The sequence below is a fragment of the Equus asinus genome, chromosome 13, assembly GCF_041296235.1.
Source record: "Equus asinus isolate D_3611 breed Donkey chromosome 13, EquAss-T2T_v2, whole genome shotgun sequence".
NCBI lineage: Eukaryota > Metazoa > Chordata > Mammalia > Perissodactyla > Equidae > Equus > Equus asinus.
This window is the reverse complement of record NC_091802.1, coordinates 9,119,447-9,144,715: the sequence shown is the minus strand read 5'-3', so window position 1 is coordinate 9,144,715 and position 25,269 is coordinate 9,119,447. Positions and strand designations below refer to the sequence as shown.

General features: G+C 41.9%; 2 protein-coding genes across 11 annotated transcripts in view; one reads left to right on the top strand and one right to left on the bottom strand.

Annotated features, from left to right (window-relative positions):
* ADPRM (ADP-ribose/CDP-alcohol diphosphatase, manganese dependent) overlaps window positions 1-25,269 on the top strand; it is a 123,715-nt gene that overhangs the window by 11,096 nt on the left and 87,350 nt on the right. For 5 of the 10 annotated variants that reach the window (XR_011493441.1, XR_011493442.1, XM_070482004.1 and 2 more), the window contains one exon: window positions 22,907-23,028. Coding sequence is in view for 8 of the 10 variants with exons in the window: in XM_070482004.1 (XP_070338105.1) it covers window positions 22,907-23,028 (122 nt within the window). In the remaining 2 variants the exon portion in view is untranslated. Of the gene's footprint in view, window positions 1-422; window positions 3,857-22,906; window positions 23,029-25,269 lie in introns of those variants that run through there. The other 5 variants (XM_014864158.3, XM_070482003.1, XM_014864159.3 and 2 more) reach the window with 1 other exon arrangement.
* Window positions 3,574-20,489, bottom strand: TMEM220 (transmembrane protein 220). The gene is made up of 6 exons (XM_044745859.2): window positions 20,232-20,489; window positions 19,551-19,580; window positions 15,398-15,458; window positions 13,388-13,511; window positions 11,467-11,526; window positions 3,574-4,851 (listed from the first exon to the last, which is right to left on the bottom strand). Exons 1-6 carry the CDS (start codon window positions 20,322-20,324, stop codon window positions 4,716-4,718), a joined length of 504 nt encoding a protein of 167 aa, XP_044601794.2. The 5' UTR covers window positions 20,325-20,489; the 3' UTR covers window positions 3,574-4,715.

Here is a 25,269-nt window from a genome sequence, read left to right as displayed (position 1 = left end):
ATCCCTAAACTGTTCTTCTATTAAGGCGTAGTGTATGTGACACTCATAAAAGGAAATCAATGAGACTGGATTCCAGAACAGGATTTGCCCGATTCCTGGCTGCCTTTGCAGATCACCTTGCACAGCGTGCCCTTGGTTTCCCTTGATGTTTTCTCATTTGAGACTCTAGGCTATAGTGATCTCAGGGGTTCTGCCTCTGGTGGCCTCTTTCCCTTTGCATGGGAACTGCCTCAGCTTCTTTATGCTCCAGAGTTGTGGCTGGAGATCACCTAGTTCTTCATGTGTGTGGATTCTCTGTCCTCAGTCCATAATACACCAGCAATACACAGTTTTTTTTTCTGAGTACTAGTTTTTAGCCATTTATTTTGGTGAAAGAGCTATTTTTTAATTCACTCGTAACTCTTCTTCTCTTTAACTAACAGGCCATCTTCCCATTTACCCTGAGGCCTCTGACAGTGTGTGCCTGGCCTGGAATTACAGGGACGCCCTGGCGGTCATCTGGTCTCACCAGTGCGTGGTGTGTTTCTTTGCTGGTCACACTCATGATGGTGGCTACTCTAAGGATCCTTTCGGTGTGCACCATGTCAACCTGGAAGGGGTTATTGAGACAGCTCCGGACAGCCAGGCTTTTGGCACAGTTCATGTCTATCCTGACAAAATGATGCTGAAGGGGAGAGGCAGAGTTCCAGACAGAATTATGAATTACGAGAAGGAAAGAGCTTTCCACTTTTAGTCTGATTTTGTTTACCTCTGTAGACAGAATGACTTAGCTTTGTGTTTTTGTTCCCCTCCCAGCCCCCAATCCTCAGTCTCATTGTTCGTAGTCATTTGCATAACAAAATATATGTATGGCTGCAGTGTGCCAGAGCTCCTCAGATATTCTGAAATGGCATTTTTGGATAATATATCCAGTGCTGAAAATTAGAAACATAATGAATGAAAGTGGCGTGAAAAAAAACAGGGAGGAGACTGCGGGGGGGGGGGGGGGGGGTCGGAGGGTGTGGTTATGGCAGGGTGGGGGGTGGGGGGGATTGGTCCTCAAAATGGACTTTGTTATTTAGCATTACCTGACATTCTTTTACTTTTTAAAGGAGAATGTATTCATGTAACTTAAAAGTCACAATAAAAAAGAAAGAAAATAAGCTCAGGTCAACTTTTTCTGTTTATCCTTCTGTGTGAATGAGCTTTGGACATTTTTTGCTCAGAATACCCATCATATTTTTACTTTTATAGGCTTGTGTTCATATTTTTACTTTTATAGGCTTGTGTTCCTATACCAACAGTTATTTCGCGGGTGAGCGAATGGTTCTCCCGTTCCCACCGGTGAATGTGTGGTCGCCCACGTGCGGCTGTAGGAAGGGATTCCAGGTTAGTCATGCGATCCTCTTCTGATTCTAACCAAAGCAGGAGCCAGTGCCAGAGCAGCTGGGTGTCGCTAGCGTGGTCTGTCTGGGCCACCAGCTAGTGCTGGGTGAGACCGTGGGAGCGAAATGCATTTACCCTTGGCTCCCTTTATGGACAGGGGACAGGTTTACCTCACTTGCCATATATGCTAAGACTTATTTGCGGAAACATTTACTGGATGGCAAACAGTGACTGTTAAGTGTGGAGAAAGTTTGATTCAGGGTCTAAAAACAGTAAGAGATAAAAAAACCAATAGCGGTCAACATGAACATGTCTGCTGAGTACCTAGGCACTCGGGGGTATAGAGGTGGGTCAGTTTTCTACGGCTGTAATAAATTACCACAAGTTGGTACCTTCAAACAACACGAATGTGTTCTCTTACAGTTCTGGAGGTCAGAAGTCTGAAGTGATTTTCCCTGGGCTAAGATCGAGGTGTTGTCAGGGCCATGCTCCCATGGGGGTTCTAGGGGAGACCCTGTTTCTTTACCCCTTCCAGCTTCTAGAGATGCATTTCCTGCATTCCTTGGCTCATGGCCCCTTCCTCCACTTTCAAAGCCAGCAGCATAGCATCTTCAAATCGCTCTCTTTTGTTGTCATATCACCTTCTCCTCTTCTGTCTGTAGTCAAATCTCCGTCTGCTTCCCTCTAATAGGGACGGTTGTGATTACATTGAGGGCCCCCCAGAGAATCCAAGATAATCTCCCCGTCTGAAGATCCTTAGCTTAATCACATCTACAAAGTCCATTTTGTGATAGAAGGTAGGCTTCGTAGGTTGCAGGGATTAGGCCCTGGGTATCTTTAAGCGCCATGCAGCCTTCCACAGAGGTGACTATAAATGTGCTCCCTGTGTCCACTGACCTCACCATGAGTGAGACAGAGCCATAGGTGCAAGTGTCCAAAGGACTGGGAATGTGGAGGAAGAATTTAATTTTGTTTGAAGGGCTTAAGGATGACTTGAAGAAGGAAGAAAAAGTAAATAAGAGCATTTCATGCAGACAGGATAACATAAGCAGAGTCACTGCAGGATATGCTGAGTTTAGGAGTGGCAAGTAATGCTGTGAGGATTCAGTACAAGGTGCTTGCTTGGGTTTATGGCAAGAAATAAAGCAGGAAAAGGATAGGCAAGGGCTAGGTGGCAAAGAGCCTTGAGCGACGAGCCCAGAGTTAGAATTTAACTGGTCAGACAGTGAGGAACCCTCAGTTTTCCGAGCTGGGGAATGTATGATTAGATTCGTGTTTCAGTCCAGGCAGTGGATGAGAGGCTGATGTAGAAGAGTGACAATGGGAAGAAAAAAGACTGGGGACGGGAAGGCAGAAATTTTGATAATAGAAATATTAAACTTACTAATAATACATTCGGTTGAAAAATAGAATTTAAAGACAATTTCAGTAATAAAGACTCATTTTCAAAAGGCAGTACTCCACCAAAAGTTGGTGCCTTTTACATGCTTATGGAGATAAAAAGCAACTGGGTATATTCACAGAATTAATAGTCTGATATGGGAGATGCAGATATGATGAAAATCTATCTTGAACATTACTGTCTTTTAAAAAAAATTGGAACATTGCTATCTTTTAAGTACGGAATCAAGTATTACTTGGAGGATGGGAGGGTCCTATATAGAATTTGCAAATAAGTCCGTTTCTTCGTGTGTGACTTATACTAAAAGATATAAAGCCATAAATATATAAGCTCAATGTACACTGAAACACTCAAATCTTTTCCTTGCATTTTATTGGCCCTTAAATTTCACTTTATTTGCTTTAATATCAACTAGATTTTTTTTTCCTTTTCCTTTGTCCAGATCTTGATAGAAAATTTGTCCAGTGGCCATTGTATAAAGCAAGCAAAAAATATGCATCCTTCCTTTAACAAATATTTGTAGAATACTTAATATTGTATTAAAGGCTATACAAATGAAGAGACAAACTACTAGATTCATGTTTATTCTCCTGACATACAGTAGGTACTAATTCTTTTTTCAGTGAAATATTTCTTAAATCTCATGAAACAGTGGCTTGATTACCGGGTTTGATGCTAACATCTGTAAAAAAGCTGCCATCCAGATGCTCAAAACAGCACAGACCAACGGACATAGAATGTGACCCACATAAGTGATAAAATATCCTACCCGGCACATTTAAAAAAGTAAATAGAAACAGATAAAATTAATTTTAATATATTTTATTTAACCTAATATCTGTAAAATATTCTTTCAATATGTAATCAATACAAAAATTGTTTTTTACATTCTTTCATTTTATGTTACATCCTTAAAATCTAGTGCATATTTTAGACTCATAGCACATTCTTTTGGACACCAGATTTTCATTGGAAATACTAAATCTGTATTTAGATACCATAAAATTTACAGTCGAAGTAGACTCATATACCCAAGCTGTTACAGACACACTTAAAACAAATGTTCTAAACACACAAGGTTTCTAATAATTAGCAGTTTTTAAATTAAAAATTAAAATGAAAAAATTAAAGCTTTACTTCCTCAGTCAGTCTAGCCACATTTCAAGCGCTCAGTGCATCATGTGCTAGTGTCTACCATATCGGAGAGTACAGCTCGAACACAGTCTTCTCCCCGGGGTTACTTTTGATATTCATTTTAAAAAACGGGTGGATTTTGGTCTTATTTTTCATTTACAATGTAATTAATATTCCCTATTGTTTTCGGTCCCAAATTCCTTTATTCTATCCGACTTTCCTTTCCAAGACGTGCTTGTTCATTTGGCTCGTCTGGCGCCCTCGTTCAGTTCATGGCCCTGTACCAGTTCAGTATACGAGATTAGCTCAGGGTGCAGCCCTCTGTTGGACCTCTCCTTCTGTCCTGTTACCCAGACCCTGCCTCCCTCTGTTTTAATCATGTGCGGCCCTTTGTAAGCACTTTATATTTTCGGAGTGCTGTCATGTTATCCAGTTTAATCCTTGCAACCGTATAACTTAAGCAGGAGATCTGGTATTAATCCTATTTTATAGATAAAGACATATCCACCAGGAGATTTATATATTTGCCCAAGTCACATAGATAGTGATAAGCTGAGTTAGAATTCATTTTTCTCAACTTTTGTTCTTTTCTGCTACACTCTGATACAATAGAATGTGAGACCCTGCTCTTACTAGTCCCATCCAATGCTACACTGTATTGTAGGCAACCTTAAAAAGTTCTCAGTATTAAAAAGAAAAATCTGTAGTATTAGCTCAAATTACCGGAAATAAACTGCTAGGAAGTTGGCTTGTTACAACCATGTTTATAAGAAATTGCAAATCCTCATTTTCAGAACAGGCTTCTTGACTTCACTTAAATTACCGTCTTGCAGTGAGTGGGCCAGGAGGACCGCATCTCCTTGTTTGCATATATGTAAACCCACGAGAGAAGGGGGAAGAGAGCAATGACAACGGCAATAGCCAACTGAATTCTTCCACCAACTGGCTTCCTACAAAGACACAAAAATAATTATAAAGAAAAATCCAATAAAAATTATGGCTTGCTTTGGAAACAAGTATAAAGATTGAATCTGGTAAAACACATCAATAGATTTTTGTATTTTTCTTAGTTTTTTAAAAAATTGAATTAAAATCAATTAATTTCATTGATTTATAAGAGTTCTTTATATATTTTAAATACAAATCCTTGCTTATATATGTTGCAAATAGCTTTTCCCACTCACTTAATGTTGTCTTTTGAGGAACTGAAGTCACGGATTAATTAAGCAATGTTAAAATTGATCTTTTCCTATTGATTTTTGTGTTCTGTTCAAGAAAACTTTCCTCCCCAAGGTCTTGATGATATTATCTTCTCTAAAAGTTTTATTGTTTTGCTTTTCACACTAGAGGTATAATCTACCCGGAATTGATTTTTATGAAAGTTGTGAGTGAGTAAGGGTTGTTTCAGTTTTTTTCCACATGGATATCCAATTGATCCAGCACTATTGAAAAGACTGCTTTTCTATGTTCCTTTGCGGAGCCACCTCTCTCGTAAGTCAGGGTCTACCTATGTATGGATCTCTTTCTAGATTCTACTCTTTCATTAGTTCATCTTTTTGCCAGTATTGCTTTCTCTCCCCATTTATTCAGATCGTCTTTAATTTCTCCCATAGTGTTTTACAGTTTTATGTGTAGAGATTTTGCATATCTGCTAGATTTATACCTAGAGATTTGGTTTTTTTGATGTTGTTATAAATGGTTTTTGTTTTTATCATTTTCTGTTACTTGCTGATAAAAGTGTAGTTAATTTTAGTATATTGGTGTGGTATCCAGCAATTTGGTATCCTGAGCTAGTATCCAGCAATCATGCTAAACTCACTTATTCTAATAACTTTTTAGATTCTTTTTGATTTTCTACATACGCAATCATGTCACCCATGAAAAATTAAAATTTAATTTTTCCTTTCCAATCCTTGGGCCTTTGATTTCTTTTTCTTGTCTTATTGTACTGGCTAGGACTCAATTTCTTTAACAGTTATGGGACTGCTCTGAGTATTTCTTCTTATGTCAGTTTTGATAAATTGTATTGTTCAAGGAATTTGTCCATTTCATCTACATTTTAAAATTTATGAGCAAAAAGTTATTCATAATATCCTCTCTGATTTTTGCAATATCTATTAGATATGTAGTAACGTTCTCTTTTTCATTCCTGATATTGGTTATTTGTGCCTCCTCTTCCTTGTTCTCACTCTTATTATTTTCCCCTTTTAGTCTTGCCAGGGCTTATCAACGTTATGAATCATTTTAGAGAATCAATATTTGGCCTTCTTAATCCTTTATTTTTTATGTTGATTTTTCATTTCATTGGTTTCTGTTTTTACATTTGTTTTCTCCTTATTTGGGCTTAATTTTCTGTTCTTCTCCTAACTTCTTGAACTGGAAAAGTCCTGACGTCTTGGAAGCTTAGTTCACTGATTTTCAGCCTTTCTTGTTGTGTTTTTTAAATATATGTATTTAAGGCTATAAATTTCCCTCTAAACATGATTTTTAGCTGCATCCCACAAATTTTAATATGTGGTGTACTCATAATTCAGTTCAAAATATGTTCTAATTTCCATCATGATTTCTTCTCTTACCCAAATGTTATTTGAAAGCATATTTCCTAATTTCCAAACATACAGTGATTGTCTATCTTTTTTGTTAATGATTTCTAGTTTAACTGCACTGTGGTCAAAGAACATACTCCATAGAATTTCAGGTCTTTGAAATTCGTTGGCACTTATTTCATGGCCCAACAGAAAGTCTTTTTGTAAACATGCAATGTATACTTGAAAAGAATGTAAATTCTGCCATTCTTGGTTCTGGTGTTCTGTATATGTCCACTATGTATATGTCAAGTTTTTTATTGTGTGGTTCAAATCTTTGATACCTTTATTGATTTTTGTTTTTTCTTCTTGTTCTATTAGTGACTGAGAGAAGTGTATTAAAGTCTCCCAAGATGATTATAGATTTTTCAATTTTTCTTTTTAGTTCTGTCAATTTTGTTTTATCTATTTTGTTTTATCTATTTTGTAATTATTAGTTATGTACAAATTTAGAATTGTTATATCTTCCTGATATGATGATTTATTGTATCTTCCTGATTTAATGAATTATATAGCATATCTTCCTTACCTAATGAACCTTTTGTCATTGAAAAGTATCTGCTTTTGGCACTTTTTTTGAAATCTACTTTTTAATAAGTGGTGTTGAGATAATGCTAAGTGGAAGAGATAATATTGGATCCATTCTTTATAACGTTACACTAGGATAAATTCTAAATAGATCAAAGATTTAAATGTAAAAATGAAACTACACATGTATTAGAAGAAAACTTAGTTTTCTTAGTAAGTTACTTTACAACCTGAGAAGAAGGAAAGTTTTCTTAACTATGACTCCAAATTCAGAAGCAATAAGGGAAATGATTGATAAATTTGGTTACATTAAAAAAAAACCACACAGAGCTTTTTTGTGGCAAAGTATACTTTGCATTAGCAAAGGAAAATAAGAAACTGCAAAAAAAATTTTCAGCTTCTATCACAAAGGGTTAATAGCCATAGTATATAAAGAGCTTCTAAAAATAGAGAAGGCCAACAACCTTAGAGAGAAAAAGGTTTAACCTCTATCTCTCAGAGATAAACCAACATTTTATTAAAAAAGAAATGCAAATGGCTCTTAACTATATGAAAATATGCTCACCTTTACACCTAATAAGAGATAGGCGGATTAAAAATACCCATTTCTCAACTATCCCATTAGTAAAAATTCAAAATTCTGATAATGTATTCTGTTAGCACTATTTTTAATAGCAAAAGATTGGATACAATCTAAAAAGTAGAGGAATGGATGAATAAACTATGGCTCTGTCAACAGAATAAGGAAAGTCTTTATATACTAATATTATCTCTTATATACTAATATTATATACTTATATACTAATATTATACTAATATTTATATACCAATATTATCTCTTCCACTTAGCGTTATCTCAACACCACTTATTAAAAAGTAGATTTCAAAAAAAGTGCCAAAAGCAGATACTTTTTAATGACAAAACTTTCATTAGGTAAGGAAGATATGCTATATAATTCATTAAATCAGGAAGATACAATAAATCATACTATAGAATGATCTCTAGGATGTAGTAAGAGAAAAATCAAGGGGAATACAATTGCGTACAATAGTGCTACCACTTATCTAGGACAAGCAGGAATACAAATAGATTGCACATACAGTCATGTGCCGCATAATGACATTTTGGTTAACGATGGACTGCATGTATGATGGTGGTCCCATAAGATTAGCACCATATAGCCTTGGTGTATGGTAGTCTATACCATCTTGGTTTGTGTAAGTACACTCTATGATGTTTGCACAATGACAAAATCGCCTAATGACTTAGTTCTCAGAATGTATCCCCCTTGTTAAGTGATGCATGACTATATTTGCTTTATTAAGAAACCATGGGGGCCAGCCTGGTGGTGTAGTGGTTAAAGTTTGTGCACTCCGCTTTGGTGGCCCAGGATTCATGGCTTCAGATCCCGGGTGCAGACCTACATATTGCTCATCAGGCCATGCTGTGGTGGCGTCTCATATACAAAGTAGAGGAAGACTGGCACATAAGTTAGCTTAGGGACAGTGTTCCTCAAGCAAGAAGAGGAAGATTGGTAACAGATGTCAGCTCAGGATTGATCTTCCTCACCAAGAAAAAAAAGAAACCATGGAAGGATAAACCGTAAAATTGAAAAAAGTTTCACCTATAGAGAAAGAGAGGATATAGGGTCAGGGGATAGAGAAGCTAGACTTCTTTGAATATACTTTGTTTTGTAGATTTGACTCTGGAACCATGTAGATATTTTTTATAATTATAAAACAAAATTAATATATTTTAAATAAAGTTATCCCTAGAAATTGAAAGTAAAATGTGATAACTTAACTTTGTATTCACTTGGTGGCATTAGCACACAGAGAACTATTCCAAGCAATTTGAATGCACGTCCCTTAATGGGATATTCCCTAACAATGACAACAAACAAACAAAAACCTGTTTCCAATAATTATGTTGTTATTCTGAGATTGTGTTTGCATTGTGGGATAAGTCAAATGAATTATTATGCTGAGGTCACTGAGACTAGAGATTTTTTGACAGGATTAAAAGGAGATACAGATTTAAGATTGCTGATAAGGTTAAATGAAAACCTGTGTTCCTGAATTCGAATTGCTAGGATTAGTATGAACTCATAAGGTATTTTATCTTTAAATATATATGTAATATATATAAATATATATGTATATATGCATGTATGTTTATGGCACACACATACATATATACACATACATATGCACATATATGTGAATTTCCTAGCTTTGTGCACTAGAAAGAACCAATGACAAACCCATTAGCAATGTGCATTGCTCATGCCCAGATTGTGAGCTCTAAATACCATTACTAGGGTCATGTTGAAAAGAATTCAGGAGCCAACCTGAGTATGTACCACTGGTCAAAAAAAAAAAAAAAAGGGACAATCTGAGCATCAATAAAGATAATAACTGCCATGGACTGAAAAATATCAAATATGTTGAAATCCATGACTTTATAATGGCCCTACTAAAACAACAAATAAATAAAACTGATTAGTCACTTTCAGAAGATGCCCAGGTAAGAAACAACTTGTTATTTTGAAAACTGGTAAATTAAGAGACAAAATCAACTCCTTTTCCTCTTACAATCTGTACCTCAGAGTAGTCAAAGAATTGATATATGGAAATTTCTCTTTATAGAATTTTTCCAGCTAATAAACAAGCAAGGCTATAATTAGAATATCACCATTTTGCAACTCGAATGAATCAATAGGTTTAGGCAATGATCATTAAAGACTGTTATATTAACATCACAGAGAAACAGCTAGGTCTTATGTATATTATGATAGAAGTACATAACACCACCCATGAAGTAGTCCTGTCTAGGAATGATATTAGAAATAAAAAAGTAATAATACCAGAATCTAGCCAAGCCTCTAGATATAACCACCAATTTATCAGAAATATAGGACACAGAGGAATAAACATTTATAAGGCAATTGGGATATGTAAACATTAACTGAAAAACTCATAATGCTGAAAAATTATTGTTCTTTTATTTTTTGTGTAATGATGGTAGAATGGTTATTTTTTATTTTATTTACTTAGTTTCTTTTTTTTGGTGAGGAAGATTGGCCCCGAGCTAACATCTGTGCCAGTCTTCTTCTATTTTTTTGTACGTGGGATGCTGCCACAGCATGGCTTGATGAGCGATGTGCAGGCCCATGCCCAGGATCCAAACTCGCAAATCCTGGGCCATTGAAGTGGAGTGCACGAACCCAACCACTATGCCACCGGGTTGGCCCCTAGAGTGGTTATTTTTAAGTGCTTATCTTTTAGAGATACATACTGAAATATTTACAGGTAAAACAAGGTGATGTCTGACATTTATTTCAAAATAATCTGTAAGTGTGAAGAGGACAGTGATATAAATGAAATAAGATTGGACATATAATGTTAATTTGTTGAAGTTGAGTGATGGGTACATCTGATTCATTATATTAGTCTCTCTGCTTTTATATATATTTGAAATTTTTCAAAATAAAAAATTAAAACAAAAAAATTGAAATAATCACCAAAAAAATCATTTTTCTCTAAAAATACGTGGTCTTTTTTTCCTCTGGTCTTAAAGTCTACTTTTTAAAATTAAAATTGCTTCACTGGCTTTCATTTGGTTGGTATTTGTATAGTATATTTTTACCATCCTTAGACTTCCAGTCTTTCTGTATCTGTGTATTTAAGGGTTATCTTTTGGAAGCAGTGTTTAGTTGGGTTTTTAATCTTTTTATCCACTTTGAAAATCTCTGGTTCCTAACTGGAATATTTGGAACATATACATTTAATGTATTTTCTAATATACTTGGGTTTAAATCTCTATGTTAACCATCTGCTTCCTATTTTTCCCTTCTGTTCTCTGTCTTTTCCCCTCTCTTTTCCTGCCTTCTGTACTCACTTTCTGTTCTTTTAGTGTTTACCCTAAGGATTACCACAAGAATCCTCGACTTATAAACCCCTAGTATAAATTGCTACTGTTACCTCTTCCCAGACAATTCAAGGACCTTAAAACACTTTAACTCCATTTGTCTCCTTCCAACTTATGTGCTACTGTTGTCATGTATTTTTTTCTTTATATGTTAAACCCCACCACACATCATTATTACTCTTTTATAAAGTTAACATTCATTTATATGAGCCCATATTTTTATGTTTTCTTTGTCCTTCATTCTTTCCTGAATCTCCAAGCTTCCTTCTGAGATAACTTTCCTTCTCCTTGAAGAAAACCCTTCAGGCAGGCAACTCCCTATGATTACACTGGGCCACATGGGAAACCATGGTACTCATGAAAGTGTGAGTGATCATGAAACTCTGAACCAACTATTATTAGCTTTCTTTAGGAAAAGGAAAGATTTCTTTCAAAAGATTCCTGTTTTCACTTGTGTATCAATATTTTCACTTTACCAACCTTGAAGACATCTGATTTTAATCAACGAGTTGAAAACTTACTTTGATGAACTGTGGCATAGGCTCATCCATGCCGTAATAATCACCAGACCAAACAGCTCCCTATAAAATAGGATACATTTCATATTTTTGAAGTAGCTGCAAGTGACATGCGTATCATCCCCTTCTCTCCATGACCACTTGATTCTGCTGATTGTTGGATGACTTCCCCCGAGATATATAGCATCTACAGAATATTTTCCATTCTGGCCATGACTCATAAATTACTTTTTTCAGACAGCTTAAAGCCTTATATGAAAATAAATTTCATGCTATGAGGCAGATCTGAGCTCCATCACTGTTCCCAAACTCATAAATGAACAAAAACAACAACAAAACAAAAACACAGATAAATCACTTACTTCACATCACTGGGAGGAGTAGTACAGCCAAGAGAACAATCCCGGAATTGATCAGGGGTTCTTTTTACATTGTTCTAGAGGGTTCAGTGTTAGGCAGGTTGAGCTCAAATCAATAATTTGAGCAAATATTGTAGGAGATTGGATCACGTCTTAGTGGAGAGGAATGACTTGTAGTTTGAGTCAGACTAATGATTTTTGGGTGGGTATATGCTTCTAGAAATATGTGTTAAAACACATATATTTTACATAGAGTAGAAAACAATCACATTTGGCCATTGTACCACTGAAAGCCCCACGTTGAGTTCATAACTCATGGGTTTCAAGTTGGTGGAGATGATTCAACTCATTTGGTTTACATTCTCATTGACTGACCCAACCTGATCCAGTTTTTCAAGGATTAGGGCCTATTATGTAGCACTAGTGATGCTTAACTTACAGGTCTCCAAAGCTTGCTGTTAGCAGATGTTAGCAGCAGGACAGAAAAGAAAGGAAAGGGTCTATTAGAGAGGCCAGGGAATCAAGGGTGAGAGGAAGCAAAAGAAGAGGTGATATTTTAAGAATGAATGGTTGTGGGGCTGGCCCCGTGGCCGGGTGGTTAAGTTCGCACACTCCGCTGCAGGTGGCCCAGTGTTTCGTTGGTTTGAATCCTGGGCATGGACATGGCACTGCTCGTTAAACCACGCTGAGGCAGCGTCCCACATGCCACAACTAGAAGGACCCACAACGAAGAATATACAACTATGTACCGGGGGGCTTTGGGGAGAAAAAGGAAAAAATAAAATCTTCAAAAAAAAAAAAAAAGAAAGAATGAATGGTTGTGACTTGGGCCAGCCCTGTGGCCAAATGGTTAAGTTCTCACGCTCCGCTTTGGCGGCCCAGGGTTTCACTGGTTCAGATCCTGGGCACAGACATGGTACTGCTCATCAGGCCACACTGAGGCAGCATCCCACATAGCACAACCAGAGGCACTCACAACTAGAATACACAACTATGTACGAGGGGGGCTTTGGGGAGGAGGAGAAGAAGAAGAAGAAAAGGAAGATTGGAAACAGATGTTAGCTCAGGTGCCAATCTTTAAAAAAAGCATGAATGGTTGCGACAGAGGAAGATGACATGAGACATACCTGGGCAAGGCTGACAGAGGTTGACCTCTGAGGTAGCTGATCACACTTGTAGATAAGATTTTGGCTTGAACTAGAACTGAATCAGAATGCTGATGGAGTTTTCACCTTTAGACTGGACTGAGTGTTACTGTATAGTGTCTTTGCTCGTTATAAGGGGTCAAGGTCCAAACTGCCTGATGGTAATTTACATTCATATAATGTAATGCTTAATGGCTGCCTGTGGTGGTGATCATGGAGTGTGGTAGATGATGCTGGTTTGAATCCTGGCTCCATCATTTCCTCAGTTTCTTTAGCTTATAAAGGAGATGATACACTCCCTGCTCCTCAGGGTGTCGTTGGGGGAATTACATCCTCACTGTGCAGAAAAGGTGTCAGGAAGAGACAGAAGATTCCTCAGTTCTACCCCACACCTTCCAAAGAGCGAAAGTCTCGGCTCACCTGCCTTCTTCCTCATGTATGATGTTCTGTTGTGTATGAAGCAGGAGGTAGTATGCCAAGCCGACAGCCCACGTGATGCAGAAGAATATGTGTATTGCAGAGACACTCTTCCAAATAAAGTTCCCTAAAAAGAGATGTCCTCGTGCTGTTAATTATGGATCACATCCCAGAGAAAAATCATCTCTTTATATCTGCTTTCAGGGAAAGCATTCAGAACAAGCTGGGTTGGTTTTTTTTTAGTTTTGTTTTGTTTTAAAGGACATCATAGGTGTTAAAGCAGTAATTATAAACTTACGTGGATGCTGATCATTTTGGTTGTCCAGCAGCTCCCCCCTCTATGACAACTATCCTTATTTCCTTTGGGGATCCACCCTTCCCACACCCCCAGTCCATGTGTCCCAGACAACTGGACCTTAGCTAGGTCAATCAATGCACTTCAGCCCCTTAGTGACAGTGATGCAGCGCAGGATGAATAGATGACAAATCTGATGAATCAGGGCCAACAGCTCACTTCTGAGCCTTGTGGAGCTATCAGAGGAGCGGAGTCTATATGCTGCTGGACTTGGCAGCAGGGAGAGGTGAACTTTGAGCTGCGGGGCTACCGTGTGGAGCCCAGGACTGAAGTCAGCGCAGCAGGTGGTGGAACTCAGAGTGCAGAGAAGTTTACCTTTTGAGCTGCCAGCAGTGCCTGAAGCCTCCACCACCCCCAGGCCTGTCAGTCAAGTATCCCAGTGCATCCCTTTTTTCACTTAGAGCCCATATGAGTTGAGTTTTTTCCTTGCTTGCAACTAATGGAGCCCTAACGGATACACCTTAAAGATGTAGGCAGAGTTCTAGGGGCCCAAACAAGGAGCCTGTGCAATCTAGGGGACGAGAGCTTCCCCCCAGGAGGGATCATTAGTCTCTATTCTAAACCCTGAGAACTTCCAAGCCCCACTAGGAGAAGCTGTTTTAAAGGAAGTGACGAATAACCTGTCAGGACTAGGCGTCCCATTAATAAGAAAATGTAAGTAAGCAATGTAAAATGTCTTTTTTTCTGTTACAAGACACAGTTTTATAGTATAAAACTGTCCAACTTAAGGTTTGTTGAGAGTTTTTAGGGCCATAAAAGGCAAAGCAGCTGCGTTTTGCCCAGCACTGAGGTTGGTAGCCCGCAGGCAATACAAATCACTATTTTAAGTGAAACCGTTTTACATGTCTACCCAGCTGGGATCTGTATGTAAGAAGCGCAAGGAGCAGCTTACAAACAAACATATGGGAAAGCCTGTGTTTCACAGCCTTCCATTTACTGAGCAAGCATTAGGCACCTACCATATTCCTGGTCATATTTAAGCTAGTTTGGGCAAAGATGGCTGAGACATGATCCTGCTTTTAAGGAGCTTACAGCCTAGCAGGGGGAAACGTAGAGAAAAGCATACAATAAATCGCTGTAGGTACATTGACAGTATCTAGGGAGATGAGAGAGAGCAACATGTAGTAATCAAAAGTCTAGGGATTTGTTAGAGATTTTATAAACAGTTTCTCTACATAAGTAGCAGTTCGTATACATAGACATTGGATGAATTCAAAATAAGAAAATGATTAACGGGAGTGGTATTGGTCTAAGAAGAATTTGTAAAGAGTAAATATACAATAGACACTGACTGCCACTGAGTATGGGGACACAAAGTTAGCACTTTGATAGCGGTTGATTTTCCATTGGCTTCATGGCTGAAGAAATCAATGCAGTGCCTGAAGCCCTTCTCTCTTAGGCGCTGAACTGCGTAATTCCTATTCCACAACCGCATCAGAGACCCTGGGATCCAAATTGACAAAGACCGTCTTAGTGTGGCAAGTCCTTGTGAAGTTCACCTGAAGATGGGTGAGGGTGGTCTGGATTACAACTAGCCTCCTCTGGAGAGGGAGGACCTGGAGAGCCCTGGTTTTCTCCCGGGAGTTGGGCAGATTGACTCTCACTATTATGAGGCAATCTGATTTGCTGTATCTCCATCCAGAATCCAAGGTTCATACCTGTGACAAGGGGGTTAAGTCCAACAAGGAGAGTCAGCACTGCAGGTAGCATATACACCATCTGTCAGCAAAGAGAGGAAAGTATGTGGGTTACGAAGTTTGCCCGGTATAGGAGGTGTTCCGAGACAGCTCGGAAACAAAGAAAGATGACTGCAGTGGGTGTCACGCTCCATCGTTTACCCCTAAGTTTCAGTAACAATTGGGGAAGTGGTAACCTCTGCTTCTATGGCATTTACCATGTCAATTTGTAATTTTATCTGCCTTATGCCTAAACTTTAGGCTATTCCAGGAAAGTCTCATTCATCTTTGAGCTCTAGCATTGAGCAGAGTTTGTCTTAAGACACGCTGACCTCCTAGTCTCTCCCAAGCCATGCCCAAATGGCCTTTCCCCACTTGCGTAAAAGAAAATGCTCTTTGAAAAGTAGGGCAGGAGGAGCCGTAATTAGCTAGATGGCCCTGCTGGGTCTGGCCCCATGGGCCATCCAGTCCAATATTCCATCTCTGCAGGTGAGACCACAGAAAGTTTACAAACAATATATGGATCTGATGTCCCCAGTAAGATCAGGCTCTTCATTTTGGAAACTATTGAGAAATTGGAGTCTGGCAGATGGTGCTAAAGAAGCCCTATTTTCAAACCTCATTCATAGCAAGCAGACCCTAGCCAAACTTGCTATTGCCATGTGTGTTGCAGACAGAGAGCAAGGAGGGGATGGGAGGTTTATAAGAAGCTTGGGGGCTTTCCCAAAACTGGTGCTGCTTAACCGTAGCAATTGTGATTCTTAGAAACTTTTAGTTATTTGGAAGTCAGAGCTGTGCGCTCTAAGTGATTTGTTTTCACTATAAAAACATGTCTTGACCCTAGAGAGAGAAAGCATCTGGATTACAGACTCTGTGTTCATCTCTCCTGGTCCATCCCAAATGATTGCTGGGATATTGGCCGATATCGGCATTTGCAAGTCTGCTCATCTCTCACAGGCAGATAGTCATGCTACAGAGGGCTAGACCAGTGCTTCCCAAACTGTAATGAGCATGCAAATCACCTGGAGATCTTGTTTAAATGCAGATCTCAGTCTAGAGGTCTGGGGTAGGGCCCAACGTTCTGCTTCTCTAACAAGCTCCCAGGGGCTGGGGCTGCTGCTGCCGTTGTTCCAAGGACCACACTTAGAGCGGTAAGGGGTTAGCTTTCCCCCCGTGAAAAACTACATGACTTAGTTCCTGAGAGAGGGCGGTGGGGTGGGGGAGAAAGACAGAGAATTTAAACATATGCAAACACACATCATATAATATTTAATTGTGCTCTCCGTAAGAAATGTTTGGCAGAGATTATTAAAATGTGCACTCAAATGTATCAGCTATCTGTCATTAATAGATTAAGATGTCTAAAACCTTCTTATTTCAGTGTATTGTAAAAATGACCCTTTGAACTAAGTGATGGTTTCCCATGGCAATTGTGCCATGTTAATCCTTATTTAAATGCTTTTTTCTATCTTGAATGAGATAAAAAAAATTTGTTTTGAGGGCAGAGAGACTGGAAATAATTGTTTCTAGTACACAAGTTAAAACAATACACAGTACTAATACTCAATAATGAACTCAGTAGAACCCATTTATAATGGTCTTTTATCTTTTTGTTGGTGGATTTTTTTTTAAACTAAGGGCATCATAATATTTATTTATAATATTTAGTTTAATTCCCCACTTAGTCATTGAGTCCCATGGCAGTCATTCCTAACACCACTCTGCCTTGCTCACCTGCTGCTGTAAAAGCTAAAAAAGCCCATTTGTTTTCCCAGCCTCTTCAGCAGCTAGGGGTGGTCATGCTCCAGCAGTGAAATGTAAGAAGTCTCATAGCAAGGCTGATACTCAAAGCACTCAGCAACCAATATGCATGGGTGCTGACCAAGCAAAACGGATCCCAGGCCATAAGCCATATTGGTATGTACCGACTGACTAGCAGCCTGTCTGAGGGGATTCCTGGAAAACATTTCCTCCCTGATAAAGGGGAGGAAAGCACAGGAGGAAAACTCGTTTTGCTCCTGCCTTGTTTCTTCCTACTTGGGATGTTCTTGTGTAGGGACGATGTTTGGAGCTGCAGCAGCCATTCTGTAAACATGAGAGGATGTAGCACCCACACATTGAGGTTGGCAGAGAGGAAAGACAGAAAGCCCAGGTCCTTGTTGATTGTTGACCATTAAGCAGCTGCCTCTGGACTTCTTGTTAGATGAGGTACTCTATTTTTATAGCCTGAAGCTAGTCAGATTTTCTATTATATGTTCCTGTATGCATCCTGATAGAATTGTCCTCTATGAGCAAGAGGAAATAGGGAACATGGAAATGAGTCTGATGGAGTATGAGCCCTCCAAACCCAGTAATGTAATACTCATTCATCTGAGCATCCGTTCATTCTTTCACTCACTCGAGTCAATACAGGAAGGACTGCCATAAGAAGTCTCTACGTTAGGTTGCCTGAGGACCAGCAAGAATAAGGAAGAACTGGTCCCTGTCCCCCTGGGAGCTGGCATGTACAGAGCCAACTCTAATGCAAAGCAGAATGCGTTAGTGCTACAATAAAGCTTCAAAGGAAGGGTGGCTGGAACCTATGGGAAATAGGCAGAGACAGATTCTAGATGAGAGAGCATTTGAGATAGACCTTGAAGCTTGAGTAGAGTATGACACAGGACTTCTAGGGGCAAGTCACAGAAACTATATTAGGTGGACTGGGCTTCCAAGACCAAGCTGGGAAGGTGGGTCAGAGCCATGTTGTGTTGGGCCTTGAATTCCAAGTTGGAGAGCTTCAGCTTAGGCATCTTGGAAAATGACTAGTTTCTGAAGCAGGAAACAATATGTAAGAAGTGTTCTAGGAGTGGAAGAGATTAGAGGCAGCTAGCAGGTTTAGGAAGCTATTACAAGGGTCCATGTGGGAGGTAATGGAGAGCTGAACTGGGGACAAGGGAGGATGTCTGTGGGGCCGTGGTGTTTATTATTTTTCGTATTATGTCATATAAGCATGAAGTGAAAGGTAAAATGTACAGGAACTGTATAGACAAGCAATTAGACTTAAATTGTTTTTTGTTGGAATTCTTTGTTCTTTATTTTGTTTTTTGAGGGGGATCTCAAAGATAATGATAAGGAACAGAGAGATGTTCGAGGTGACTGCAGTTTTGAGCAACGATGACCCAGGGAGTGATTCTGCTGGTAAGAGAAATGGGTGAGTCAGGAGGAGTGAGTTTGGGAGGGAAGATGCTGGGGAGGACCTTGGGCATACCTGAGGAGCCAGGATGATGTACAGGTGGACAGGTCTAGCAGTCTTTTGGAAATTCAACATTAAGCTGGATATTTGAGATACTGGTTATTGAGATATTGAGATAGTGGATATTGTCTGCAGGGAAATAGTATTTGGAACTCAGGGTATGGACCAGAATGTGGAGGAAGGGGCAATTTGATTTGATTCAGGGGCATGTGAATCTGGACAATAAGCAATATCAGAATGCTAGAATTCAGCTGACTAGAATTTCACATTATAATTCCAAATGATTTCACTTGTTGCTAATGTGTACATGGTCAACATTATTCCAAAGCCCAAAATAATCTAATTGGTGACACTGTACAGGCTCGTCTATCTGTATTCAAAGAAACTGGGCAAAATCTGATATTTCTGAAAATGTGTGGAATGATCTCCCCCTCCTCCAAATGGTTCGATCAGAGCCTTGGTTCTGTGTACACTACAGGTTTTATGGGCTTTAATGACTTTCTATAAATATAACTCATTGAATTGGCAGAACCATAAACCTTAAGCCTGCCGTTTTCTACTTAAAGGTTTATTGGAGTTTTTGGGTAGAAACTCATGAGAAATGGTTCAGTTGACCTTCAGAGGTACACTCTGTCTTCAGATGAGTGTCCTCAGTTGGACCATTTTATTCAAAGAAAATATTGCTGAAAAGCCCCTATGTGTCTGGAAAATTATGAATTTACAAACACATTACATTATCACTCTGACCCCTTTTCTCTAATATTTTAGGGGAAAAAACTTAGAAAGGATATGATTTCTAAGCTTTTAAGTACAGAAAGCAGGAAGGAGGGGTAAACAGATAAAAGTGTGAATTTCACGCAGTTGCACAATTCTTTCAAATGGAGGAAAGCACCTCATACTCACCACCCAGACTTCAGCATCTGGATCATTTACCTGAAATGCCAAAACATCAAGGCATTAGCAGACATGCTGTCATGTGCCTTTCCTATGTTTGGTCTGCTCTTTATTCATTTCAGTCATTTGTTAAGAGCCAGATGCTGCTATAGGCACCAAGGATACAAAATAGGAATGAGAGTCTAGGGGTCACGATGGTTAAGGGGCTTCTGGCCACCACAGCAGATGGTTTGAACATACAGCCACACATTTTTGTAAACAATGCACAGGAACTCTGAAAAGGGTGAGCCAAACCTAGACTCGGTATTTTAAGCCCCGCCCAGCCTCAAGGAACGAGGAAGGCTATATGAAGGGCGCCCCAAAGCGGACTTGAAAGGATAATTACGCTATAAAGGGTTTTGCTCCTGCTCCCAGGCCCTGACTTGTGTTCAGCCTCATCCACAGGCTGCCCTTTCAGAAAGGTGCCAGGGCGGCTTCTGCTCAGGGGGAGGGAGCGGGGCTTCCCAAGGCATGACCCTCAATTCCCATCCTCCGCCTAACTTGCCAGCCTTGGCGCCCTAGCCGGCTCGCAGTCTACACTGCACGCCAGGCCCGGGGCGGAGCTCGGAGCCCGGCGCCCCGCGGGGCCCGCAGGCCCCTCTCCCGCCGCCGCCGCCGCCGCCGCCCGCCGCCCGCCGCCCGGGCCCTGACCTGCACCACGGCCGCCAGGGCGAAGAAGGCGGCCATGAGCCAGTTGCAGGCCCGCCACAGGCCAGGCGCCCAGCGCCCCGCCGCAGGCGCCATCGGCTCGGCCGGGGCCCGAGTCCATCGGGCCGGCCGTCCTTGCGCCCCGCCCCGCCGCAGCCCGGCCCGGCCCGGCCCACCTCCTCCCCCGCCGGCCCTCGGCAGCGGGCGGCCGACGGCCCGCGCCCGGCGGGGAGAGGCACGGCCTGAGCCTTACTCGGCCCTCCCCTTCGCTCCTCCCCAAGACGTGGCGCGGTGTAAGGGCCGGTAGCCCCATTTCACAGATGGGCAAAGTGAGTCCCAGAGCGACCCGGCGACTTGCCTAAGATCGCACGGCCCGTCGGGGGTGCAAGGAAGTCGTGTTGAACCCACATCGGTGCAACTCCAATGCCTGTTTTCACCAAGGCTGCCTTTCTCACGTTTAAAAAAAAATTAAAGGAAATTAAAGGGAAGGGAAGTTGGGACGAAAGAAGGGGGAAAAGAGACGTGCGCACGCTGTTTTCTGGTTAGTATTTATGCGTTTCTTTCCCAAGCTCAGGAACTTTCCAGGCCCTGTAAGCATTATGGTAATTTCTTAGAGTGACGACAGTTATATTAGCATCTTATACAGCTCACAGCTTTTCTGCAGACAGGCTCATTTATCTTCATGGGCTTTTCTTATAAAAGGTATTTACATATTATACATATTTACAATTCTTTCCCACCACCAAAACCAACAAAATTTCCACACGCGTTGCTCATGAATTTCTTATGAACTAAAGACACTGAAATATTCACTGCTCTCCCCTCGCTTATTTTATAGTCTTTTTCTGTTTTGTAATTTACCCCTCTGATTAGTTCTTCCCTGGCTCATTTACACATCCATAGGCCTCATCATTTTCGCTGATCTAAAGAGTCTTTATCGCTTCAAATCATGAGCGCCTGTCCTCCTCTCCTTTTAGCTAAATCTAAAACTCTGGAGGAATTTTTTTCCAGTTTCATTCCTTTCAAGGATTTCGAGAAGGTTGTCTGCTGGGCGCCCGGCCCGTGCTGGCGCAGGGACCGCGGAGGTGGGCTTGCTGTGGCTCTCCAGGGAGGGAGCGGCGGCTCGACAGCAGCCACGCGGGACAAGGCCAGGCAGAGGCTCCACGGGTGCAGGGGCTGCCGCTGTTTGGAGCTGGACAAGGCTCCTCACTGAGGACCACCACTAAATCAGCCCTGGGACTGGGGACAAGTCGTCACCACCCTCGCTGTCCTGTTCCTTATCTGGAAAAAAAAAGGGCAGGGTAGAATGTCATGGGCTGATTGTGTCCCAATTCATCTGTTGACACCCTAATCCCCAGGATCTCAGAATGGGACTGTATTTGTAGATAGGGTCTTTAAAGAGGTGATTAAGTTAAAATGAGTCATTAGGGTGGGCCCCAAGCCAGTATGACAGCTGTCCTTATGACAGATGATTAGGACACAGACACACAGAGGGAAGATCGTGAGAGGACACAGGGAGAAGGCAGCCATCTATGAGACCCCTCAGAAGAGACCAACCCTGCTGATACCTTCATCTTGCACTCCTAGCCTCCTGAATTATACTCAGAAAACAGATGTCTGCTGTTTAAGGCCCCAGTTGGTGGTACTTTGTGACGGCAGTCCTCGCAAAGTAACATGGAATGATTATAACACCTGCTCTGCCAACCAAACAGAGGCGTGGGTGGCAAAGAAAGAGAGCCGGGAAAATGCGTTGTAAATGACTGTGTGCCGTACAACCGTGTGGAGCTGTATGATTGTCACTGTTGTCTGGGACTTTCCAGGTCACTGTGTGGACTTCTGTTCTTTTTGCCTGTCAGGGTTCATTCTCCTCTTCTAGGGTCAGCATCCCAGTTATTGGGGAAGGGACCCCATCTCCCACTATTGGATCATGTACACTAGGTGTCTGACCCTGTTCCCCTCTTTCCAGGGATAGGCAGGTGACCCTGGCCTGCCATTGGCATGGCCCATTCTCCTGACCACAGCAACTGGGTCTGGGATGGTATGTGATCCAATCGCCCTGATTCAGTCCTAGGACCTGTGCTGGACTGAGGGTTGCCAGATAAAATACAGGATGCTTAGTTACATTTGAATTTCAGATCAACAAGGAATAATTTTCTAGTGTAAGTGTGTCCCAAATATTTGCTAAATCTGGTAACCCTAGCTGGACTATTAAAGAAAAGCTTTCTTTTTGCTGAGTGTGTTGAGCTGGTAGCTGAAGCTGCCAGGAGAAAGCCTTCCTGAAGGGGGACTCAATGTAGAGGAAGCAGAGCTCAGAGACAGAGAGGCTGGTACCTGATGACATCACCTGAGGCTCTGGATCAAGCCACACCTGAAGCTTGGAACTACTTCTCAACCCTTCAGTTTTGTGAGCCAACAAAGTCCCTTCTTTACATATAAGTTTGTGTGAGTTGAGTTTTTGTCAGTTGTGACAACAGTGATGAGTGGTAAAATCATGACTTAGTTAAGTTAAGCTGATGCTTGAAATCCTCTAAATGCCCCTGCTGTATATTTGTCCAGATTTTGCAAAGATAGAGAAGAGAAGGCTTAGTCTGAAAAGTAATGTGAAATAAGTTTAAATGAATCCAGTATCCCAGAGAGCTCTGCTTGAGGACTCATTTCCTTTTCCTTTTTAACTGCAGCGTTGCACTACCACAGAGATGATGAGGTTTGGAAGGGAGTAGGGCCTGTCAAAGCTGGCTTCCCCCTGCAGAAAGGGCGGCATGAAGGGCCTTCATCCTGCTGGGCTATCCCTGGCTGCCAGGTCAGTGACAGCATCATGAAAGCAATCAGCGCCACGGGTGCCGGGTGAGGGGGGCTCGCTCTCTGCCAGAACGTGACAGTGTCTAGGCAGCATGTGGACATCTGTCCTCTGAGAACTTGGAAACAGAGGTGCTTAGCTGTTCTCTGTGGTGGGATTATAAATCCAGTGCTCAGGGGTGGAGCAGAAACCAGCAAGCTCATGCAAAGGCACAGATGCCTCCCAGGGCCACCAGATTGAGAGAGAGCTGACAAATGCGTGAACGCATCTAAAGGAAGAGCATCATCAGATGGGGATCGATGGGCTGTGGAGGCCCAGAGAGAGTAACCTCCATTCAGGAGGCAACGGCAGGCCCAGCCCAGCCCAGCCTCAGCCTCCCAGGGGCTAATGGGCTGAGAGGCACTTCACAAGCTCAATCCCTGTCTTTGCTGTGATTCTAGAACTCCAATTCCAGAGTGTGGCCTCACAGCTTGCCTACAGAGTGCAGAGTGCGCTGACCTGCCAGCGCCAACAGTGTGTCAATGAGCCAGGTGTATTTCTAAGGATATGTTGATGGAACGCCATTCTCTTTTATAGACTCATTTACCTTGTAGCCGTCTCTGTGTCTCCATTATCTGTCCTGCCAGGTGTGGTCAGCTACTCTGGAGCGTGGGAGGGGGATGGACAAAGTCTGGGGCAGGATCATCATGGGTGAGTGGACCTTCTCCTTACAGAGTGTCCTGAGTGTGGGCATTGGCGAAGCCCACCAGATGCCATGGTTGGGGACAGGGAACAAGCATACAGCCCTGTGCCAGCTATTGTCCCATCCACCTTCCTCTGCTCACCACACCAGATCAGCAGAGGCTCCGCCTTCTCTCCAGCCTTTGCTGCTTCTGTGTCAGGAAAGCTTTGGGGGAAGGAGGGTTTGGAATAGGACAGCAGAAGGATTCTACCTGGGCTGCGCAGGCTGCTCCGAAAGGCTCTGAAATCAGAGCCTCACCATGGCAAAGATTGATTTCCTTCTGCAAAATCCATCCGGTCTCCATGAAGGACTCAGGTTTCTACTGTTCGCAAAACTTAGACCATATTATGAAAGCCTTACGGCTTACTCATATTGATTGACAGTGAAAGATACCTGGCTCAAATAATGTTCCTGGAAACCCCTGAGGTCCCCTTATGCCACGAGAAGGAGAATACTCATGGTTCAGTGCATCCTCTGCATATATTTATATCCATCACTATGCTCCTCATCAGTGTGACTCACTCATGGAGCCATTTATTTCATTCACTCACTCAGTATCTGTTCAGGACTTACTATGGGTTAGGCACTGACACATATGCTGATAACTGAGGCTGGACTGTGAACAAAAGGGACACAGCCTTGTCCTGTGCAGCTGACAGACTAGACGGTGATTGCACAGACAGGCAGGTGATCACAGCGGGTAATTGTGGTTCGTGCAGCGAAGGAAAGGTGAGGACAGCTGGGGGGATGTGTGAAACGAGGGGAATCAGACCTCTTGCAAGGATTTGAGAAACTTCCTGGAGAGGTGACTTTCGGGAGTGCCCTAAAAGATGGAGGGTTGATTGCAGGTGAAGAAGGCATGGACCGGTGCTTAAGGCAGAGAGAGGAGCATGAGAGAAGGCCCTGAATCCTGATGCTCACCAAGGCCGGCTGTGAGTGGAGAAAGATGAGGCTGGCAAGGTGCAGGCTAAGGAGTTTGGTTTTACCCTGAGTGCGAGGAAGAGCCCCTGGAGCACTGAGCAGGGGGGCGCAAGGTGGGAGGCGTGCGTGGGCTGCGGCTGGGAGAGCCCATCGAAGAAGCAGGGATTGGCCAGGAGGCACTTACAGTAGACCAGGAAAGATGTGACACTGGCAGGGACTAGGAGAGTAGCCGTGGCCATGGAGAGAAATAAGCACGAATGAGCAACACTGAGGGGATAAAACCAACAGGGCTGTGTGTGGGGAAGGAAAAACCAATCCATTCTCCCTGTGATGACAAAATTCTTACAGGCCTGCATGGCTGAGGATTGGCTGCAGTAGGCAGGTGAACTCACTGAGGAAGTGGTGAGACCTCTTGGCACCTGCCCACGATGGGACCCCTCCCTCACGTAGCCTGTGCTCTGTACAGGTTCGCTGGAGGGTCCAGGCTTGTCAGGAGTTGAGCTGGCCTCACTTGGACTTCTCCTGTCTCCCCAGGTGGGAACGAGGGTCCTCTTCTCCTGCTTTTCTTTCTTTGCTTTTGTAGCACTCCTTAGTTTTCACCC

Bases quoted from the DNA above. Each gene is read 5' to 3' on its own strand.
- TMEM220 (XM_044745859.2), bottom strand. From the start codon at position 20,324: ATGGCGCCTGCGGCGGGGCGCTGGGCGCCTGGCCTGTGGCGGGCCTGC. The intron at 19,581-20,231 runs GTCAGGGCCCGG...TTGGCATTTCAG, and splicing joins CCCTGGCGGCCGTGGTGCAG to GTAAATGATCCAGATGCTGA. The intron at 4,852-11,466 runs GTAAGTTTTCAA...GTGTCTTTGTAG, and splicing joins CTATGCCACAGTTCATCAAA to GAAGCCAGTTGGTGGAAGAA.